This window comes from Halyomorpha halys, unplaced genomic scaffold (genome assembly GCF_000696795.3).
Source record: "Halyomorpha halys isolate HHAL.00 unplaced genomic scaffold, Hhal_1.1 Scaffold111.1, whole genome shotgun sequence".
NCBI lineage: Eukaryota > Metazoa > Arthropoda > Insecta > Hemiptera > Pentatomidae > Halyomorpha > Halyomorpha halys.
The window spans coordinates 1,457,166-1,479,890 of record NW_027109684.1 but is presented as its reverse complement, the minus strand read 5'-3'; the positions used below and the strand labels follow the sequence as shown (position 1 = coordinate 1,479,890).

The window sequence follows — 22,725 nt, the reverse complement described above, 5'->3', positions numbered from 1 at the left end:
ACGCTTAGTACACTTATGTTGATTGCCAATAAAAGCTGGAAAAATTATATGAATACGTTATTTTGTTAATAAAATTGGAGGGTGAGATAAAAAAATGTGTTATGCAAGTGAAATTTTGTTTGATTTAAACAAATTTATCGCTGTTTTGACATTATTTCTTGAAAATGCTTGTTAGAAATGAGACTGAACTATCAAAAATTTTATAAGTTACTATTTTAAAGGTTATTTTGTGTTTTAGTGTTTATACAAAAAATATGTGGTTATTTCCATCTGCACTGCAAAGATTGGTACTCTCCCTCCAAGAGTATGCTAGTGTGTCAAGGCATCACCATAGTGACCTTGAATCTGCAACAGCACTTGTTCAATTTTGGCTTCTTTTTTTTATGATCCCCTTCCTGGTCATTTCTGACATATGGGGGGTTATCTATAGGTGACCAACCTATTCTAACCATGGTGGGGACTCAAATTTTTCATTATGTGGGACCGCCACTCAATGAAAAAATTCAACGCCCCAGGCTGGATTCAAACTGCCACTCTTAAAGTTCCTAAGTGGCTAAGACCTGCGCCTCAACCACCTGAGCTAAGGGCCGTCCCCTTTCAATTCTGGCATATGCAGGTTGACTGTTATTCCATAGTGGCCCCAGAGAATAAATACTTGACCTTCTCACTCTGGTTAGAATAGTGATTTGATTTGATCTCCTTGAAACTTCAAGATATGACCAGGCAAGGGGTAAAAAAGAAAATTTCCTGATTGTTACGCTTTTATCACTCGTTCCCTACTTGTGCTTTCCAGTAGATGTAGAAAAGGATACACCTTTCAAGTTTTTACGTTGAATCCATATCCACCATGGTGAGGATTTAATGTTTTCTATTTGTTTGAAGTTGAAGTATATCAGCTTCCTGGTACTTATAAAAGCTCAGCTTGTTGATTGAAAAAAAAATTTAATGGAATTTTATTCAATTATTTTGAATTCATGTATTCGATTCAACAACTCAGATTAAGTAATATTAAAATTATCATAATCTTAAATTGCCTATTGATTTAGTTGTTATGTCATAGGAGGAACACAAATGATGAGATATAAATTATTTATTGTGTTGATAATAAAATGTTGGGAAAAAAATTCTAAAAACTTAAGTAAACAAGATTTATTACATATTTCATATGTAGTACAGATTTAGATATGACACAAAAATACATTATTATACATATATAAGAATTCAATTAATTATACTGTTTTTAAAAAACATTAACAACAATGAATATAAATAGCTACCATTAAACTTATCCATATTTTTAAAAAAATTAAATTAATAGGATTCAATTCAATTAATTTAACAAAGTAAATAATACATTTGTTACATTATGTACAGTTTTAAAATTGTGCAAAAAACAAATTATTGCTTTCTTAAAAGCTTGTGCCTTTCATGACACATTTTTCTCAATTCTTTACAAATATTTTCACTCCTCGAGTTGCTATTGCTCCTGTCCATGTTAAATTCTGAAATAGATGATTCTATCATATCCTTCATTCTGTAAATAATTTAAACATATTTTGTTAATATAAATCATTCCCTTCTAATAAAAATATACTCCAAGCAGTTGCAAAGAAATGGGCAATTAAATCACCTTGTTTCTACTGAAGCCATATAAGCCTTAAAAGAGTCAGACATATTGTCCAAATTGGAAATCATCGTCTGCAAACTCTGTTTTGCTTCCTTCCATTTTTTGTTCATTTCTTCTATTTCCGAACTTGTAAAGGACTCGATTGTTTTCACAATTCTTTCCTGGGACTTTATTCTAGAAAAAGTAAAAACTATACATTATAGTGCATATAATAATTTTTTTTCTCAGTAAATATTTCTGTCGATATATACTACAATATTTCCTTATATTTATAACAAACACATATAGTAAATGTGAACAAATTAGGAATCATATTTAAGGAGTTAAGAAATTTTATTATATGTGCGTAATCATGCCATCATGTCAACCAAATCTAATCTCCATTGATTTACTGCAGTGGTGCCCAGCTGGTGGGCTATGGTTATGGTTTGGCATTACATATTTCATTGAGGAAATGATCTAGAAAGAATAAAAAAACCTATTGTGAAAACTGCTTTATTGTTACCTTACCTGATCTTTTAGTGTTAGATAAAAGGTTTTAACTGTTGAATACTTTATTAAAGTGTTGGACTAGCACTTCAAGGCTAATTATCATCATCATCATTCATAATTATCAAATATTCTCTTAGAGGGAGGACCCCCCCTTTGTTCCCAAATAAGGAGTGGGGGTGGTCCGTGATGGCTCGATTTCTGGCTTAGTGGACCACAGACTTCTGAGTTGTGAACCACCGGTCTTCAGGATGCGTTATCAACGCAAATAAGGAGACGCTTTTATTCCAATAATTTAGCACTGTTCGAATAAAGGATATAAAAAATCCCTCTGGCATTTGTTACCAAACTATTGAGTTCAATTCTGTTTTAAATGAAAACCATTTATTATTGTAAATACTGCTGTTTTTGCTTTTAAGTTCTAGTTTTATTTCTTAAAATTTTATATTTCTTCTTTTTTTTTTTTTCCTTAAATGATATTTAAGATATAAAGTCGTTAAGGTAATGGAGAATAATGGAAAAAGCTTAAATAAACAGAAACAAGCATTTAACTGTTAAACTTAGGAGTGCATGCACAGTATGTTTTTCCATTTCTCCACTCTGATAAGTTTTCGCATGCTCTAGTCTGATAAATGTTACACTTATTCAATAGTTAGTTTTTTAATTTCACTTAACCTATAAATGAATCTTTATATTCTCAAATACTCCACTAAATCATTCTTAGTATTTTTAATACTTATTCCATAACAATTTAGCATTGAATATATGATCAAGAGCAGAATGTAAATTTTATTCAACAATTGTATATCTACTATACTTTTGCAACAAGAAATATTACTAAAAGTCCTTTTGTGAAATTGAAGAAAACAGAAATGATGAAGGCTGGTCATTTCTTCAACTACTTAAAAAAAAATAATAATAAGTAAAAACTGACTCACTTAGGATTTCTTCTTTTCACACTTATTGATAAACATTCAATGTTTTTAATGATTGATTCGATGAATTCAATCTAAATTAAAAAAAAAAAAATAATGAATCTGACTGGAAATATTTAGTAAGATATAAATGGAAAAAATGAAATTCAATTGTTACCTCCTCCTTGCCATTGCTTCTGGTTGAATCACCTGCTTAAAAAATTAGAAACAATAATTTAATAATTGCCTGACAATGTTCATAACATTAGTTACTGCATTCCAAAACCAGCCAAGTATATTTTCAATTTTTTTACTTATTTAATTAACAGTATTGGTACTAGATTGTTCCTAAAACAGTTAAAGAACATCTGCTTTAACTATGTTTGGAAGAAATTAGTTTATTTCTTGATAATCTAGTTTCAATTGCTATTTAAATAAATAGAACTTTGAAAATGGACTTGGCTGATTTTGGAATACAATGCCTTATATATCAATAAATACCTTAATAGTCTATCTTAGAATTGTCGGAGAGATAGAGTGACCCTGTCATTTAATGGACTCCATAGGATAGGGGCTGTATTTTCGGGTGTCAGGTACCTGGCCGCAATAACTATCTATAAAGGTGTGATCCTGAGATATGTATCCCCTGTGTGAAGGTGGAATCTCACAAATCAGAAGAGAAGACTGGCCACCATACAGAGATCAGCTATACTGAGAATCATGAAGATCTACAGAACATTGTCGCATGAGGCGGTCAGGTTCTGGCCGGAGTGATAGAGAAGGAAGATTTTGTTAAATATGAAGTGAAGAGGCAGAGAATGGTAACGCTACTGGAGGGATTCCAGGAAAAGTTCAGTGAGAACCCATACCTATGGTAGGACTCAAGAGGGAAGTGGAATGGACAGTGGGCAACAAGCCAAAAGGGCACTTCTGAGGAAGTTCTTCTTCACGATCCATGTAAGACTGAAGGCTAAGTTGGTCCATCCAAATTACTGGGTCTCACAGGACAGAGGGTTCTGGGAAAAGCTGCAGAGATTTTGGAAACCAAATCCACCTTCTCCCCCTCCCACTACCCTAGCTGCGGAATCCCTGAAAGGAGAACACAAGGTAGTAGTAGGTTGGGATACCATGGAAGGACACCAAGCCTAGTTGTTGAAAGACTGGGATCTTCGCCCTCTCAGAGCCAGAGTTCCCCTATCTGATGGAAAAGAGAACTATTCCTTCTAGAGGGAATTCACCTATGGATGAAAGGAGGTGGTGGGTACCACACCATTAGGAGAGATATACAATATATACTACACTTGTGGAAAAGGAAAATAAATCAATCCATAAGTAATAACAAATTTATAAAGAAAAGATAATATAACTGTGTACCTTTTATGATAAGTTCAGTTGGAGCACTGGAAGAATCTGAACTGCCCTGCGGTGACAGTATCCCTGCCTCGCTCGGAGATAGCCAAATCGGTGGTTCTACTGATTCCAACTGACTTACATTACTCTTGTTCTCTTCAACAGGTTCTTCGAAAAGCCTCATCTCACTCTCTAAATCCTCTTGACGCACAACATCTGCCTGCTCCTGGCCCTCATTCATGCTCCAAACAAACCTCGATACTTTCTCAGAAATAGACAATCTCGCTTCAGGAAGGGTGAAAGTGGTTGGTGTTGGAGATGTTTTCTGTTTCAATGAATTTTTCTTTTTAGGAGGAGAAATCTCTTCTTGAAATACATTGCTTTCATCAGAAGAAAGTTCTTTGTACTGCTTTTTGGCTCTTAGTCGTAATGACTTCCGCCTTTGTGTTATTTTCCCATTCTGTTTCTCTTTAATAGATGATGGGCTACTTTCTACAAAATTGTAAATATTTGCTGATGACTCTGGATATTGAGATGTTCTCTTCTGTTTTTTATTTTCATCTACAGTATTTGAATTCTGCTTTGGCTTTCTTTTATAAACTTTTGCTGGAGGATTATCCTGGAACAAAATTTCAGATGGACGTACACTATCTTCCCCTGGTTTGAATGGACTCATGTCTTCCAGCGAAGAATTTGGTGTGAAAAGTTTTCTCTTTCTTCCAGATCTTGTCCTTTTTTGATTAATTTCATTTCCATTATTGTTTCTCCCTTTTTGTTTTATAAGGTCTTCAAATGTCTGCTCAGGTGATGTTGGTTTCCTGACAACAGTGGGTTTGGTGCTGTATGTTTTTTGCGGGATGGCAAGGCAATGAATGGATGGGAGGGAGGATATTGTTGTGTTCTGCCCTGAGCTAATGCCGTCCCAAGTTCCAGTAGATCCCTTACTGTTTCTTTTCTTTGCCAATACTTTTTTTTTCTTTCTTGTATCATTTTTATCAGTTTTTTTATTTATTTCTTCATCATTATGAAGTATACTGTGTAAAGGGCTTATTTTTTTCTGAAAATCATCTGAGTTTGATGCTTGTGCTAGAAGTTCTTGATCTGAATCGCCTCTTTTGACAGTATTAATTTGATTACTTCCAGTCAGGAAAGAATGGTTAGGTTTGCTGATATCTAACTTTTCCATATTCTTATATTTATCTTTATTAGTTTTTTCTCCTATTATATTTGAATCATTTAAGGAATTACATTGCCTTGAATTATCATTATTACCAAAATTAATTTCATTTGTTTCTTTAAAATTAGGTACGTTGACCTCATCTTCACTAATGACAATTATTTTAGAATTGGTTTCTGTTTCTATTGTTCTCTTCATAACAGTGTTTTCAATTTCAGTTAAATGATTTTCTTTTCCATTACTTTGAGAAATATTTAGAGTTTTGTTTTTAAGTTCAGCAAAGTCATTATTTTCTCTATCTGATTTACTTTTCAGTGCATTTGTCAGGTCTTTATTTGCATTTAAAAATTTATTTACTTTATCAAAAGTTGAAAAAGAAAAACTGTTTTGCGATACTCGAGTTAGTTCATTATTGAATAAACTACCGACCTGAAGGTTAGATGGCTTTAGTTTAAACACGGAATTATTGCTAACTGTATTTTTTAAAATACCTTTTCCAGGATTGATGGCTGGATCATCTTGCTGAATTTGACCACTTTGACTGGAAATTGAGGTATTAAATAATTTCAAATATGGAGAATGTGGTAACATTTTTTTAGTAATTGGTGAGTTATTCCATTGATAAGTTATATTTCCTTGAAACTCTGTTTTTAGGTTATTTTCAGGAGTGGTTATTTTTTCAGTGGTTTGTTGAAACTTGATATTTTTTTCCTCAGGATTCAATAAACTTATTCCTTTACGACTAGATTTAGTAGATGTTTCATCCAATGTATTAATTTGAGATAAGCTGGAATTGTTTATTTCTCTGGTTTCTTTATTTATGTTCAATATATTATGTTTGTTGCCATGGGATGCCATAACAAAAACACTCTCTTCACTATAATCATAGTTATTAATTTTATCATAGTGGTTTATACTCTCTTTCTTCAAGGCATTATCTTCTTCTGTGCTTACATTTTTTGATATTTTCAATTTCAATGGTTTGTGGGCTGGTTGTGCATCTTTTTTGAGATCAAAGTTTGATCCAAGGACAACTGGGGTTTGTGCTCTAGCAGAAAAGATTGGCTTATTGTCATTTGAATCTTTAGCCACATCACTGTGATTACTATTGTTGATTTGTTTGTCTTTTTCTTTTTTTGAACTCTCTTCCATCATTTTCTTGAACAAACCATCTTCTTTTTTATTATCACCTACAAAAATTCCTTTAACCAAAGATGATTTAGCTGTTGCCTCCTGAAATTTCTGTTGTGTATCATGATTAAATATTCCACCACTTGTATTTGTCATCGAATTTAGGTTCCCATGTTTACTTGGCCCAGAGCAGAAGTTTCCAATCCTGTATGTTGTAGCAAGATTCTGTAAAAAAAAATATATATATATTTTTTTATAATAAATGAATAAAAAATAAATGAAGGGTATTAACTTATGTTTCCAAATTAGACACCCCCACCATTGCCTGCCTCCTAGACCTCTCGTGGGCCACTGAGGAATGATATTTATTGTGTTCATTAAAGCACCAGCAAATAAATAAGATTGAAAATCAGTTATATTTAACTGAATTGTAGTTTATGACAGTCATAATTGATCAGATATTAATTTTATTTGATTACAATATCAGTCGATGATCAAAAGAAATATAGTTTTTATCACGAGATGACTTTAGAGAAGCATAAAAAAAACTATCAAATTTTCAATATGTATACAGTATGTTGCCAATAAACAATGATTATTCAATCAAATAACATTAACGCCTGTATATATTTTTTTGTCCTCAATGTAATATTTTCGGTCCTATCCTCTACACAGTCTATACAACTGATATCCCAACAAATCTCAACACTATCCTCACCATTTATGCCGATGATACATGTGAGCTCACAGTTGATAATAACCTTTTAATTTTATCCCTGACTCTTTAATCCCATATCACAACCCTCGAAGAATGGTACCGAAATGGGAGGATTAAAATAAATCCCATCAAATCACCTTTACCCTTCATACCTACCGACTGTCCTACAGTGTCCTTTAATAATATTCCTCTTACCCCTGTCAAACAGATCTACTACCCTGGACTACATCTGGACAAACGACTGGCTTGGAATCCTCACACAGAACTGAAAAGACAGGACTATATAAAAGTATGTTTGGACAAAAAAAGTATTTACCATTGATTGTAAGAAAATGGTCCTGGTGATGGTTAAGAAAAACTTCTTATTAGTAACCTACATTTTGCCCCACTTCATGATACCACTATAAGACCAGCTATAGGGTACCACTATATTATCACTACCAACGTTTTGCACCGCATCAGTGGTTTTTATACTTTTCTTGTTTGCTGCCTGGCCCACCTTCCTAAACTTAATTCCATTTCATCAACTATTAATCTTTCAATATTTACCATAAAACTAATTAGTTCCATTGAATCAACAATTCTTCACCACTGTTTCACTCTTCAGAGCAATAATAAAGAAAATATACTATTAATTAATAAAATTATCATTAATCAAACCGATTTACTATTTTTATTCAAATCCCCTTTCTACTAGTGTAAGAGAACATTCTAATATAAAGATTTGTCAAATGAAAATTTAAAACCATAATCATCTCACATTTGACTTTGTAGCGACATCCTACCTGCTGGTTTGGACTGTACTACTACAGCCACCTAAACCGCTATGGCCCGGCATGACACAACCTACCAGCTAACACTGGCGACAAGCAAAAACCGTAGATTAATATTTGTACTATTCATTGTAAATACCTTAATTGTAACATGTAAAAACTATATAAGAAACTGTAATATATATATATATCATTTGAATTAATAAATATTCCAATGGAATCTGCTGATCCACTGAAAGCTAATGTCTTACATGTAGAACCTCTTGATGGTGTTTAATAGCCCAGAGACGAGAGTAGGCCAAAATTAGAAGGTCTCAGTGTGAAATCTCGCTCCACGAGAAACACCTCCTTAGGAGGCAGAAGATAACAATTCACATTGTGGATCAGTACATTCTAGTGATATATTTTTGGAAATGAACATTGTCTTTAATTTCTCTGCCTTCTCTGGATATCTCCTCCTTCCTCTATCTTTTATCCCCAACAACTAGCTACCCTCTAGGCTTACATAACCTTTGTGTCTACAGGAATAGTACCCGATAGATGAGATTATCACCCTTAGAGAACTTACAGGTTGGAACCTGTAAGTCTCATCCTATCTGTTCACCTCCTAATCAATTACATTACCTTACCTTAGTGAACACGCATTGTCAAGGTGTTTTGGCCAAAAGTATCTAATATTATCAATTGGAGTCAGATTACAATCAAAGTCAGATCACAACCACCTCGACCAGTTTATAGGATTGTCATATAGGTTATAGGACGACTTTATAGACAAATCACAGATTTTTCTTCATTAACAATTATATATAATAAATATTTTCTTGTCCCAATGAAACCATAAACATGGTGCAATAAACATATTTATTATATTTTCATTTTTTTAAATACCTAACCTATAAAATAACAATTTCAATTTGAATTCAATTATCACTAATAGACATTGTCTTATATAATGTCAAAAAAGACTAGAATATGTATGAATGAACCCCACCAATACCATCATTATCCCCATAAAAACTGTATGACTGCTGCTTTCATTATGATTTTTAATTACCGATTCAAAAACAATTATAGCCCTTATAAGATACCATTATTCTAAAGAACTTCTCAAATCATTCATTTAGTGAATGAAAAAAGATAAAGTGAAGTAAGTTATAATTAATCAGCAATTGTACATAGAGTATAATGAATTACCTAAATAATAGAATTATTTTGTATTTTTATCTATCATCTTTTACATCAAATATGATTTTCTTGCTGAAAAATAACCTGAAAACTTGTTTTAAGTTTCTATAACCTTAAGATTTTTAAAATATTACTTATCACTAACAGTGCGAGGAGATTGCTCTGATTCACATTTGATGTAGTCCTTCGGTGTTGATGTTGAAAAAGCCTTACTCCTAAAAGATAGTGGAGACCTTGATTTTCCTGAAAAAAGAAGTCTTCATAACAGTTCCATAATTGAACTCATCAACTTCAAGTGGCTCAATTATAAATTCAAATATATAATTTTAAATTATACATCAATTATTAATAATTTTACTTCAAATTTAAACTTTCAAGTCTTATATTGTACATTACAGGAAGTTACAATTAAGAAACTAATAATTAAATCAATCATACAGATGTAAGAAAACAAAAATAAGTTACAGTATTGTTTATTTATAACTTTAGATATAAGTTTTAATTAAGTTTCAGTTGTTTCCTTTTATAATTATTGTTATTAATTGTGTTTGTTTTATCAAGTGACATTGATATCTTTTTTAATCTAGGACAATTCAGAAAAGAAATCTCCAAAGGCAAAAAAAAAGCTTTATCTATCATTTTTGATACTAGTGATTTTAAGTAAATAAAGATGTTTATTGAAAATAAAATCCAAAATTTAATGCATTTATTTTGGAACAAAAGGATTGATTTATCACATTTTTTTCAGAAAAAGGTTATGAAATAGTATATGATAATATATTGATAATATTAATACATTCTGATACAATTAATCTTTATGATTACTTTCAATACAAATTTAAATTGAAATTGTAAACTTTAGCTCTTCCATCAGGGACAGAAGAATCCAAATTTCATAAAACATCTAAGATCTTCTTGCTTTGGCTCATGATTTAAAATAAAAAACATAGGAGGTGTCCAAGTGACCAAAATGCTCAATCAAGAAAAAAAAATGTCACATCAGGAGTGTATTGGTAAGAGAAATACTCATTCTTACTGTTGCGAGGAGATCAGAGCAAAACTAAATTGGGTATAGGTGGGGAGAATAACAACAGAACAAAAGTATGAACAAAACAGATGAAATACAAGGAAAATATAGATGTTTATTTCCCAATATGAGTAGAATGCTCAAGGCTACACCTCTCCTGGGTTAATAAACAGTAATAACAGCTGTGATTTGATATCTCTAGAACGTTATCTTCCAAATGTTGATGTATACCTTTCCCTCGATAATGTCCTGACCCAGTAAGTCAAGGAATTATTGGGGACACTTGTATCTTTTTGAGAGGTAACAGTAAGTGAAAGTTGATAGCGATTATCTTCAATATTTTCAAAAAGGATTTTCCATTAAAGCAGTCAGTTTCCTTAACATTTATTTTCTATTGCCTTCTTCTAGATTACTCTTTTCAAGCCCTATTCCTCTTGTAGATCATGTTCCATCAAAGATTTCTTTTTAATATTATTTCAAGTTTTTCTTGGTCTTCCTTGTCCTCTTCCAGGCAGGAGAGTAAATAAAGATGTACTCTTGCGGAGAATCTGTCCCCAAAACTCACGTGTTCTTGACGTTATCTCAAAGGTAAAACCTTTAATAAACTTTCATATTACAAAGGACCTTGTCAAAGTTCATAAGAAGAGGTCACCACAAACTGTGAGGCCTGAGAGAGTGGTCACTGCAGGTTATACCTGGGGAAGAGAGAGGTTATGCAATGGGTAAAGGTACTAATATATTAGTCCAAGAACTAAATTATTCAGTAAGTCAGACAGGAAAAAGGGGCTGAGTATGCTTGTATACAACATTATTACTGTGCTAATGCATTCAAGAACATGCATCTTGTTATTTAAAAATTCTGACTTCATGGTATCTCTTTTCCAGAGATTTGTCTGCAGCAAAAACTGGTCCTCAATGAGGGTAATGACACTTTGGTGGTCTCTGAGGATGCCAACCCCCAGCATCCATAATAACCAGAGAGGTAGGGTAAATATATCTTTATTAGAGTAGGTCTCATTGACTACTAATACATGATGTGTATGTCTGATGATCAAGGGTTGGTATATGTTGGTTGAAGAATCATGTTCAGATCATCAGTACATCAGATATGAATTATTCGAGAGTAGGGTAACCGATACAGTGTATAAAACCCAAAGCTAACAAACTAGGATTCGTTCAACACAAGACTTGGAGAAGAAGTTAAAAGTTGGCCTCAGTCAATTAAGAACTCATACTAACTCGAACGCCTAAACACATCTCTGGTGTGATAATGAGGTCATACACTGAGAACAATAGTGTGTGTAGGATTAAGCCTAATAGGAATGCTATCTGGTGGAATGAAGAATTGGGCTGGCGGAAAGCTCTCACAAGAAGGCTCTTTAATGCAGCCCAAAGAAAAGGCAGTTGAGACACTTACAAGCTTGCACTGACTGATTATAGGAAGGATGTGCAGAAAGTTAAAAGAATGGTCTGGATGAAATTCTGCAGTGATATGAACAATGTTCAGAATTAACAGGATCCTATCCAGGCATTTAGAACAATTGAAGAGTGCTAAGTACTGTCAGGAAGGAAGGAGGTTTCACTGATTCAGAGGTTGGAACTCTGACAGTTATGCCAGGGATCTTGTTCAAACTTTCCTGGCTGCGATCTAATGGAAGAGGTTGGAATTAATCCCATTATTGATAGTTACATGTGTAGTAAAGATAAATGAGTAGAAGCCAATAAGATTGTTAATTCTGGTAAAGTTGAATGGGCAATAAAATCTTTTGCACCATTTAAACTAGCAATAGATAGTTATAAATTGATGAGATTTTCCCTGCCCTATTACATAAAGGGCTATCAGTACTAAAACCCCTCACACATTGATCAGTTGAATGATGATGAAAGTATGGTATATTCCTAAACTGGAAAAAGTGTCTTATGACAAACCTAAGAATTATAGACCTGAATGTCTTACTTTATTCTTGATGAAAGTCTTAAGAATTAACAGACATATTTAAGATACTACGTTAGCAAAGAGGCTGCTACATTAGGCACAATTTCCTTATCAAGCAGGCAAATCCTACGAAGCTTCTCTACATCAGCTAGTTTCCAGGATTGAGAAAAGCTTAGCCTTTATGGAAGGAATGTCCAGCTAGGTATTACCATCAATTTAATACAATAAAAATAACATGTATGAGTACTTTTGACTCACATTTTTTGTTTATTATTTTGAATAATATATTTATAATGCAATTATATATGGTTTATAAGATCCTTTTTTTAAAAAAGGGATTGATGTATTATTGTTTTATCTATCTATATTACACTCTGCTAATAATTGTAATTATTTTTATTTTATTTGATTTGAAACAAATGTACGAAAACTTTTGACTCTGTGTATAACAGACATGGGACTGGCCTTGTGAAAAGAGAAAGTAGATCAAGAATGACACTCTATCGTTATAATGGGCTTCCAGGTCATAGTTGAAATATCAAAATTATCTCACCTTTGTGGTGGCAGCACTGATGAAAACTACAAGTTGAACAGCTATGAATAGAGCTCAGTGATGAAATACTGGTTCCATTGAAGAATTTTTCTTTCTGTTTGCAACGATTGTGTACTAAACAAAAGCAGATAAATTGTTGAATTAAAAATATAGCATGACGCCTTAAAACATTACATCATTCATAGTACAATAAGAAATATTGCATTGAACAACTAGATGGCACACAGTTGTAAAGGTGCTTTATTGTTGACTTCAATTGGCACCAATGTATTTTCGAGATAGAGATACAGAGGGAGAGGAGCAGGGGGAGGTGAAAACCCCACCCAAAATTTATTTATTTATTTTAATGTTAATAATTATTTTATTACATATTAATTATTTTTGATTATATTAACTATTTTATATTATACTCAAATCAGGTGAAGTTGCATATTTTGAAAACATTAACTATGATTTTGCAGCAAAAAAATATCATCATTAAAAAATTCAATGATTATTTTGTAAAAGCAGGGGTATGGTTTTATGATTTCTCACTTTCAAAAAAAAAAAATCTTTTTTATTTTTGAATTCTAACATTAATTAATTAATTTTACTGGATATGAAAGGTGTTTAACTAGATTGAATACTGGATATCATTAATCCTCCAGCATCTATTATCACTTACAGCTGACAACTTTGAGAGTGTATAAAAAATAAATTAATATCCACTGCTACTCCAGTGCATCTACACAGCTTCATTTGAACTATATTTTTATTGTAAAATAAATAAGAATTGATCTGTTGTCAAAATTGTATTCATTATAATCATTTTGCTGAAGGCATTCTTAGCTTTCATGATTGAAACTTTGTTTACTCTGATTACGGAATAAAAAAATTTAAGTAAAAACTGTAAATTCACATTTTATTTCAATTGAATATTCATATCTTTTTAGAAAAAGTATTGTGAATTGTAGTTAACATTTCAAAATTCCGTGCCTATGACTATTGTCATGCGAAAATCCACTAAAAAAATTCATAGTTTTGTGTAATTTAGAATCAATATAATCAGAAACGAAAGGGAGGGGGTGAAAAAATATTTACTTGGCACCTTATAAGTATTAAAGGATTGTTAAAGTTATATTAAAAGTGATCATAAGCAGCATATACTCCAATCGACTACATAAAATTGTATAACTTTATGCCAAGGGATACAACATGGGGCCATATGATTTCCAGATGTCAATACCTTCTATCAGCCGAATGATGGAAAATATAAGTTTAAATAAATTGAAAATGAACAGAATTTACCTGAACTTTTTTCTCATCATCTAGCCACTAGAAGTTGAAGTCTGTAAATTATATGTACACTGTGGCACTGTTATACCATTTTACGGTACATATTTTATTTACATGCTATATAAATATACTCACTGTTCTCCTGAAACGTTTTTTTTACAGCCACAAATGAATTTGTTTTTTCAACCTGTGGATAATCAAGAAAAAATATTATAATACAGAAATATACATATATATATCTTAGCTTAAAGAATAAAATCTCTTTGATTCACACACTTTTTTCAATTGGTGGTACCACTTATTGAAAAAATTTTCTTGAAGGTTGTCTAATTCTGAAGATTCGACAAACACTAACGTGACTGTTAGAATCAAGGCTTCCTTAAGATGATGCTCGATTTCTAATGGAGAAATCAATTCTAGGAGAATTTGTTTTCCTTTAAGATCAGTATCATTTTTCTTCAAAAATCTGCAATTGTGGTAATAAGATCATTTGGTAAAATATGAGTAATAATGAATAAAATAAATGTGATAAAAAAAAAAAATACTGCATTCTTGTACTAAGATTTTACATTTTAGGTAACCTTTACTTTCACTTACCTACATATAAAATACATATAGTAAGAGAACTATTGTTTCTAATCCAGGTTAATACATGTTTTAACAACAAAAATACATGTTTTGAAGTCCCCAAAGTCCAAATATCAAGTTTCATAAAATGTTCTATGCACATGGTCATTTTTACTTAAAAGCAAAAAGGTTTTCAAAACTGAAATTACCTATTTTTCATATTGAAAAAGTAATCAACTTATTATTTAAGACATTAGTAATTTTGAACCATCATAATTTCTCAGATTTATACTAAAAAAAAAGTTACATTCAATAAATGGAAAATTTTGCAGCTATGGAAGAGGAGTTGCACAATAAAACAGGGGCAGGAGACATTGCAAATGTAAAAATAAATTAATATCAATTTTTAATATTATTCCTTAGTTTTCCATCGCTCAGAAAGCTCTTATGATGCCCTGCAAAGTGGGATGCAACGTTGTCTAATAGTAATAATTATATTACTATTATAGTTCTTTTGAACATCTTCCTTTTATATATTACACACGTTCAAATCATTTATAATCATCACTTCTCTTCGCACTCATTCAATCATTTAATAATTACTTATCACAACCTGAGAATCCTCACCAGCTCGACCTGCTAATTTCTGGTAATACTCATATTAATAAATTTGCAAGGCATACCTGATCTTATCATAAGCAATTTATGAATCTATTTTATTATATATTATTTTTAATTTGTTTTACTATAATTTTTCTTTTCTTTTTTTTCTTTTCATCTATATGTTTTATTAAAAAGTTATGTGTAAAAAGGTATGTATTTATTAATGTATACAAGAATTAATATTCAGCACTTTCAAAATTTAGAATATTTATAGAAAACAAAAAATTATTTTTATTTATTTTTTATGTATTATACAAATGTTATTATTTTAATTCATTTTTTTTTTTGTGTAAAACTTGTCCATAACTTATTTTATTTTTTTTACATTATTACTTTATTAAATTCTGTGGTAAATATTAGTTTAATTATTATTTGTTTTCTCTTTGGTTATGTATTTTTAGTATAAAGCTAAGTATTGGGGGTTTGGTTTGTTCCTAATTCAGAATTTTGGAATCTTTTTTTTTTTTAGTTACTACATATATTTATTTATATAACCATAAGTATATTTATATTTTATTTGATATATATTTTTTTTGTAAATTTTGGTACTCTTGGTAAATGTATAAAGTTTGTTGTTACGATTTTTCAATCAACCTTCGGGAAACAGATATTCCAGTAGTACTTTTTTTCTGTTTTTGTATTTTTTAAAAATAAAAATTATTATTATTATTATTATCATCATCATCATCTTATATTATATTAATATTTACTTATCTTAAACAACCTGTAATTTTTGGTATATAAAACTAGTTATTAGTCAATGAAGTAAATGTTTAGAATAAGTTTTATTACCTTGAAGAAAAAGATGAATTTTTAACATTTTTATGATCTATAAAAAGTCTCAACCAAGCATTTGCTCCACTGTCACAGACAATGTGAATTATTCCCGTGTTCAGGCTGAAATCAACCCAGAGCTCTTCATATTCTTCTGACTATAATGAAGCAAAATAATGAATCATTCTATCTGATTATGGAAAAATTAAAAGAAATTATATTGTATTAGCTATTAGCAAGCTTAATATAATTCAAAATTTTAAAATTAAACTATTGAAATCATTGTATATAAAATTTTAAATAAATACCCTAGGTTTTTGAAGTTTTATTTCATTTGCACAGGCCTCGAAACAGGAAAGTGTCACAACATTAGAATTGATGTTTCTATTAACAGAATTGAGGAATTTCCTACAAGACTAAAAAAAAAAAAAAAAAAAAAAAAAAAAATTTAATAACTGAAAAATTGAGTAATTTCACTTTCCTGATATTAGAACAGAAAATTGAAACTAATGGTATTGTAAAGAAATGTTGGTGCTACCAGAGGCATATTTCTACAACTCATAGAAATCATAGTTTCCATTCATCGTATTAACTTATTGTATGACTTTGAACCATGATGACATGAATTCGATTTTTTAAGTGTCATAGGATTAGGAATGAAACTTTGTCGACTCGCAAGTAAATCCATGGGAGTTTCATTCAGCGATTTTAATATAACTTTCCATATTAGAACTATGAAAAATGTATGACAAATTAATTCATTTCATATAGAGTATACATATACTCAACTGAGGATCAACATGATCGAAAGTGTGGCCTAATTATAAAATATCATTACTATAACTTATGTGAATTTCAGAAAGAGATGAAGTAATATAAGGGTGGTTTTCGATTGCCTAAACCAATTGAAATAAAAAATGGACTAAGACAGGAAGATGCCTATTCTTCTATATTGTTCAACTTAGTGATGTATAAAATTGAGAGAAGTGCAAATTTAGATGGAAGCGACACAATTATGAATGAACAGAAATAGACAGGCCATTGAGGAAGCGCATATAGTTATGAGAAGGGCTGAATATCAAGAAGACCAAACTAATGATTGTAGAAAGAATAAGAATACAACATCACTGGTGAATATATTCAATTAGTGTCTGCCTAACCATATCTTTGATCTGTAATTACTTTTGAAGCAAATGAAGATAACAGATAACAGAGCATAGTATGCACTAATTATAGTTATTGATAATGACTAGCCTTATATCACGTACCAATAAGGCCTGCATATTTAAGAGGTTATAAGGCATATGGTATCTATCATAAAAGTTTTGAAAGGAAAGTGTTCTGAGAAAGGCATAAAGTGGTGTTTGATGGAAATATTAGATGGCACATTAGGAAAAATAAAGAAATATATAATTTATTTTGAACACTTTGCTTATCTGATGCCACAAGAATGAATAGATTGAGTGAGATGGTATAGGCTTATTAATTGGATTAGTAAGGACAGGTAGGTGAAGGAGATTTACCTTCTTTGCTACAAGAGAAAAAGAGGCAGCCAATAGCACAATAGAAAGATAAAGCATTAGAGGATATGCATGATGTGAGAAGAAAAAAAAAGAAAGTAAGCAGCCTTTAAGTTTATCTTAATGAATGTTATCAATAGTCTATTCCTTCACATATCATATAAATATCTACGTCTACATCTTTTTGTTTCTTATGCAAGGTTTACAATTAAGTTACATCAACAAAATTGTTCAACAAATAGTATAAAAAAAATAACAACATACTTACTATATCAAAACTTTTATAATCAAGAAGTTTGGTGGCTGTCAGAACAGCTGGATATTCTCGGAACCAAAATAATATTTTATTTAGTTTCTGTTTGCTGCTATAAGAAAATCTCATCAAAACTTCAACAATTGCTTCTTGAGTTTCAAAATCTCCACAGTTTAGAACCATAGCTGCCATTTTTGACCTGTTCGAAAATTTAATTAAAAAGATTTCTTCAATAATTGTTTTCAAAGAAGTGATTTCATATTTTTCTAATTGATTTTAATTTAATTTTCAATTTTTTTACACAAACTTTAAGAAATAATGCTATGGTTGTTAAATTAGATGGAAAAAACAAACTCTATTCTTTCAAACTAGTCCATCATCTGGAGAAGTGATACAGATTTTCTAACCGAACTGTAATTTCTTAAATTAAACATTTTGAGTACCCCCAGAACTGAATTTTTTTTGATTTTGGTATTTTAGACTTGAAGAATTTTAGGGTGCTTAATCTGAATCTGCCACCACTTTTGATATAAAGTTGTAAGATGTAAAATTTTTAAAAATTACTAAGGTTTGCTTAGTTAGTAATTTAAACATTTATTTAAGTAAAAAGCGATTAGTTTTATAACAATTGTATTTTATCTTTAATCTGCCATAGAAAACAATTTTTTTGGTGGAAGAATAATGTTGATATCATTTTACCAACTGGAGATATAAAATTAAGTAATTTTAGGATGTTTTATTTATTATACAACTCTTAGAACCCGTTAGATGAAATGTTTGAGAATGGGTCAATTTTGTAAAATATAGAATCCCTCAAAAAATTTTTATCAAAATCAATGACACAACGCCCACTCCCCTTGTTAGCCAGTAAAATCTAAAACTTAAATTCAGTGGTACATCCAACAGATATTTTAAAAATTATTTAATATCGACAACCATATTAAACATTTATCTTTGAACAATTTCCCAGTTGTAATTTGTAGAATCACTTATTCTAACAATTTTACACTTCTTTCTTGAAAACAAAAATGATTACTTACAAAAAAAATTCGTTGCTATTCATTATATTTTTTCTTTGACGAGTATCAGATTTTACAATAATTGGTTTAAACAAGAGAAAGATTTCTTTTCGTACTGGAAAATCCAAGTCATCAAGGCATATGATTTGAAGTATACTACTGTAACCATTGTTATTAACTGATACTCTGAGGCAGTCAACTTTGTCAACTATTGGCTGAAAAAGAGATAAATAAATAATACTTAACATAGCAATAATCTATAATAAGGAATAATGGAAGGTGTAAGACCACACACTGTGAGCCAGAAAGGAAATGGCCATAAATCCTCGATATCTAGAAAATACCTTAGTGTACAGAGAGGTTCCCCTGCCATTCAGATTAAAGTCCTATTGATTATCTATGGGATGCATTTCCAAGTAAAATAAATAGACTCCTAATTTTACAAGAATCACTTCAAAAATGAAGGGTTGTATTAAGAGTAAATAATAATAAACACAAGAGGAGAAATTCCCCTATTCATAATTTTATCTAAGTTTTCCTTCTTCTTTTTTTCTAATATTTTACTTTCTAGTTTGAATTCAAATTAATTGAGTAGTGAAACAATCGAAAAAAAAAAATCAGCCATCTTTATTAATAGTACATACAAATAACCCATTTTTATAATTTTCCTAAAAAGGAGCAATTATACAATATAAAAAATATCATGCAAGTAATAAACATCAGTTAATCTGATATTAGACTCAGAAAATCACTTTCAACGTTACAACACAATTAAACTGCTACAGTGTGAGTGAAAGAAAAAGTATAGATTTTTATAGATCATGCAAAAAAAAAAATTAAATTTATACAAACAAAAATTTTAAATTATCCAAATAATAAAACTGAATGACATCAGAGCCCTGTTTCATAATGAAAGCTAATAGTATTAGTTCAAAATACATGTGTAGAAACAACGTATTAATTACACTAATGCTTTTTTTTTAATAGTAGGGAGGACTATAAGTGATATTACAGGAGTTTAAAAGTACTAAAATACAAGTTACTACTGTACAAGTCAATGTAATTGTATTAAGTTAAATCGACAAGACTAATAGTATTAGTTTGTACTTTATTATGAAACAGGGCCCAGGTATTTATAACTTTAATAATTTCCAGTAAATTTTTACTATATTGTACAACCAGCATGAAAGAAAAACTTATGAAAATTTTAATGACTGGACCTCTATCAGACCAAAGCACCGCCAATCCTCATATATCAGATCAAAACAATAGACAATATAAATTGTACAAGCAATTTGTTAAGAAGGGACCACTGTGATAGCTTATATATTTAACTTAGCATTTATCCACAGTTCATTCTTAAAAAACAAAAGTGTCCATCTTTCATTCTGGATGTTCGATATGATGTTCTTATTTACTTACTTATTTCTTTAAAAAACATTAAATTTATAATGAGGTATATTAACTATTAAGTTAACTGTAGATTAATACAAGATGCGGTCAGTAAAAAATACACAATTAACCGAAACTTATTATTTGTGTATTTTTCGCTGAACGCACCCCCAACCATCTTCTCATGTTAATTAAATTTATTAGTAACATTGACTATTAAACCAAATTCAAAATGAAACTTAATCATAAAATATTGTGGAAAATAATTTTTGAACATACCAATGAAGACTTAGCAGCTTCCACGATTAAGTTGCAGAATTTAATATCTTTCATAATAGAAGTATTTCGGTAAATTAGAAAACTTTCAAACATTGCAATAATTAAACCACTAAAATTTTCTCCTATTGATGACCACTCAGCCAAAGTCTTGGAAAACAAATAAATCATAAATTGTATTGAATTAATCAACAATGATTGGTAATGCTAATTAACAAATATTTGCATGAAAAATGAAAAAACTTACATAGTTTAAATTTAAGCTTTGCCCAATAATTTTAACAGCTATAGCTAATCCATCAAATTGATGAATAACCTGCAATAATTTATTTTTAATAAATATTATTTTTTAAAAACAAAGTAACAACTATGTTAACTTACAGAAAGATTTGCGCAATTACCTTATTGTTAATTCTCACAACATTTCTTAAGAGCAAAATAATTTCATTGTTCAGTTTGGGAATTGTAACTTGGTTTAAAACTTTTAGAGCTGGAGGTAAACGTTCAGGTGAATATATCTGCTTCAGTAAATTTGTTAAAGGCTCCATTTTAGAATTTAATCATCAAACTTCTATCACTCTTACAAACTGTATAGGTTCTGCAGCATATAAAATTTATAGAGACTGATAATGAATAATAAAAATTAAATAATTTTACACTAATTTGTCAAATCATATATTTAGGACAAATAATGTTATATATTTAATATTTCATCTACAAGTAATTTAAAGTAAATCTAATATTCTGATAATTAATTACGATATTTATGAACTTACACATTTTTATCATTTTTTTCTTTTTCATAATTCAAAAAAATTGGCGTTTAGGAAACATTGGTAGCAATGCATTTTGGGTAATCTTCAATGTTGACCATTCTATACATAAACAATAGCTCTATGAATATTACTATTCATGATAAAAATAACATTATTCATTTTGACAGAATTTGTCAGAAGAAATACTACATTTACAATTTACAGAAAAATAATACATAAACACTCAAATACCAATCGTCTTAAAAGTAACGAGTTTCCAAACAACAACAACCTGTAATCCTTTTGTATATATTTATAGTTAATATTTTACCTTGAAGAAAAAATTCATGTAATTTTATCAATTTTAAAAAATCTACAATATAAAATTAGAAAATTCTTAAATGAATCTTATAGAAAATAAATGTTATTTCTTAAAAACTTAAACCTTAAAATCGTATATTGTTTAAATAGTTGTATGTTGTTTTGTTTTTTTAATTACTTGAACAATGCTTATTTAAAAACGAAACGTTATAGACTTCCTTAATTATCGATAGTCAATAATGTGATATAATTATTCCATATTATGAAAAAACGTACACGCAAAGCCCCCCCTACAAAAAAAAAAATGCTTCTATAGAATTTAGTGTTCATCCCAAACAATTTTTTAATTAAAGTTATCCTAAATAAAATATTTACACTTAATTAAATGGCTTAATACAAGAATGATACATTTAAAAGATATATCAATTGCGGTAAACAGTAATTTAAAAACCAACCAACTTTGAAAGTACATAAATAACTACAACAATTTAGTTTCATAAATGCATCGGTCAATGATGCCTTACTAGAATTTAGCCGTTCTGCGAATGAATGTTTCTTTCGTTCTTTCTAACGTAATTAGATGTGAATATAAAACATTGTTAAAATATTACAAAACCCTCAATAGCAAAATTAGGACACGCCCCTTAGGCTTTGCACCTGCGATATGCGCCTGCTAAAACTTAAATTACACAATATGATGTTTAAGGGAATGCACAAAATTAAGTATGGAAAAATATTTAGGCAGTTCCATCATGTTTAGAAGCAAAGTAGGTCCTTCTGGACTACTATCTTTTGCGATTCCTCTTAGAACAGGGGCTTTTCCAGCCAAGCTTCATAACTATTACTTAGCTGCACCATCTTGGAGACTGTTGAGTACTCCAATGTGATATACATCCCCTTTGAGGCACTAGGGCCACATTACTGAGGTAAAACAGATTCTACATCTTCACAGAGGATGATTTTTCTTAGCTAATGATGAACTAAACTACAAAGATTCGGTATAGGGGCTGTTGGTTCCTCTCATATCAAC

At 30.3% G+C, this 22,725-nt stretch overlaps 1 protein-coding gene across 2 annotated transcripts; it reads right to left on the bottom strand.

The window, feature by feature from the left end:
• Window positions 1-1,192: 1,192 nt before the first annotated feature.
• Window positions 1,193-21,565, bottom strand: LOC106677911 (homeobox-like protein HDP1). 2 transcript variants are annotated; one of them, XM_014416124.2, is made up of 17 exons: window positions 21,396-21,565; window positions 21,021-21,217; window positions 20,867-20,935; window positions 20,623-20,769; window positions 18,973-19,166; window positions 17,948-18,131; window positions 16,468-16,575; window positions 16,178-16,317; window positions 14,432-14,621; window positions 14,291-14,342; window positions 12,881-12,994; window positions 9,510-9,607; window positions 4,405-6,913; window positions 3,209-3,243; window positions 3,055-3,125; window positions 1,631-1,801; window positions 1,193-1,534 (listed from the first exon to the last, which is right to left on the bottom strand). In XM_014416124.2, exons 2-17 carry the CDS (start codon window positions 21,165-21,167, stop codon window positions 1,399-1,401), a joined length of 4,365 nt encoding a protein of 1,454 aa, XP_014271610.1. In that variant the 5' UTR covers window positions 21,168-21,217; window positions 21,396-21,565; the 3' UTR covers window positions 1,193-1,398. The 2 variants fall into 2 exon arrangements, with proteins under 2 accessions (XP_014271610.1, XP_014271612.1); XM_014416126.2 differs by having other exon boundaries at window positions 3,209-3,240; window positions 21,396-21,564.
• Window positions 21,566-22,725: the final 1,160 nt, after the last annotated feature.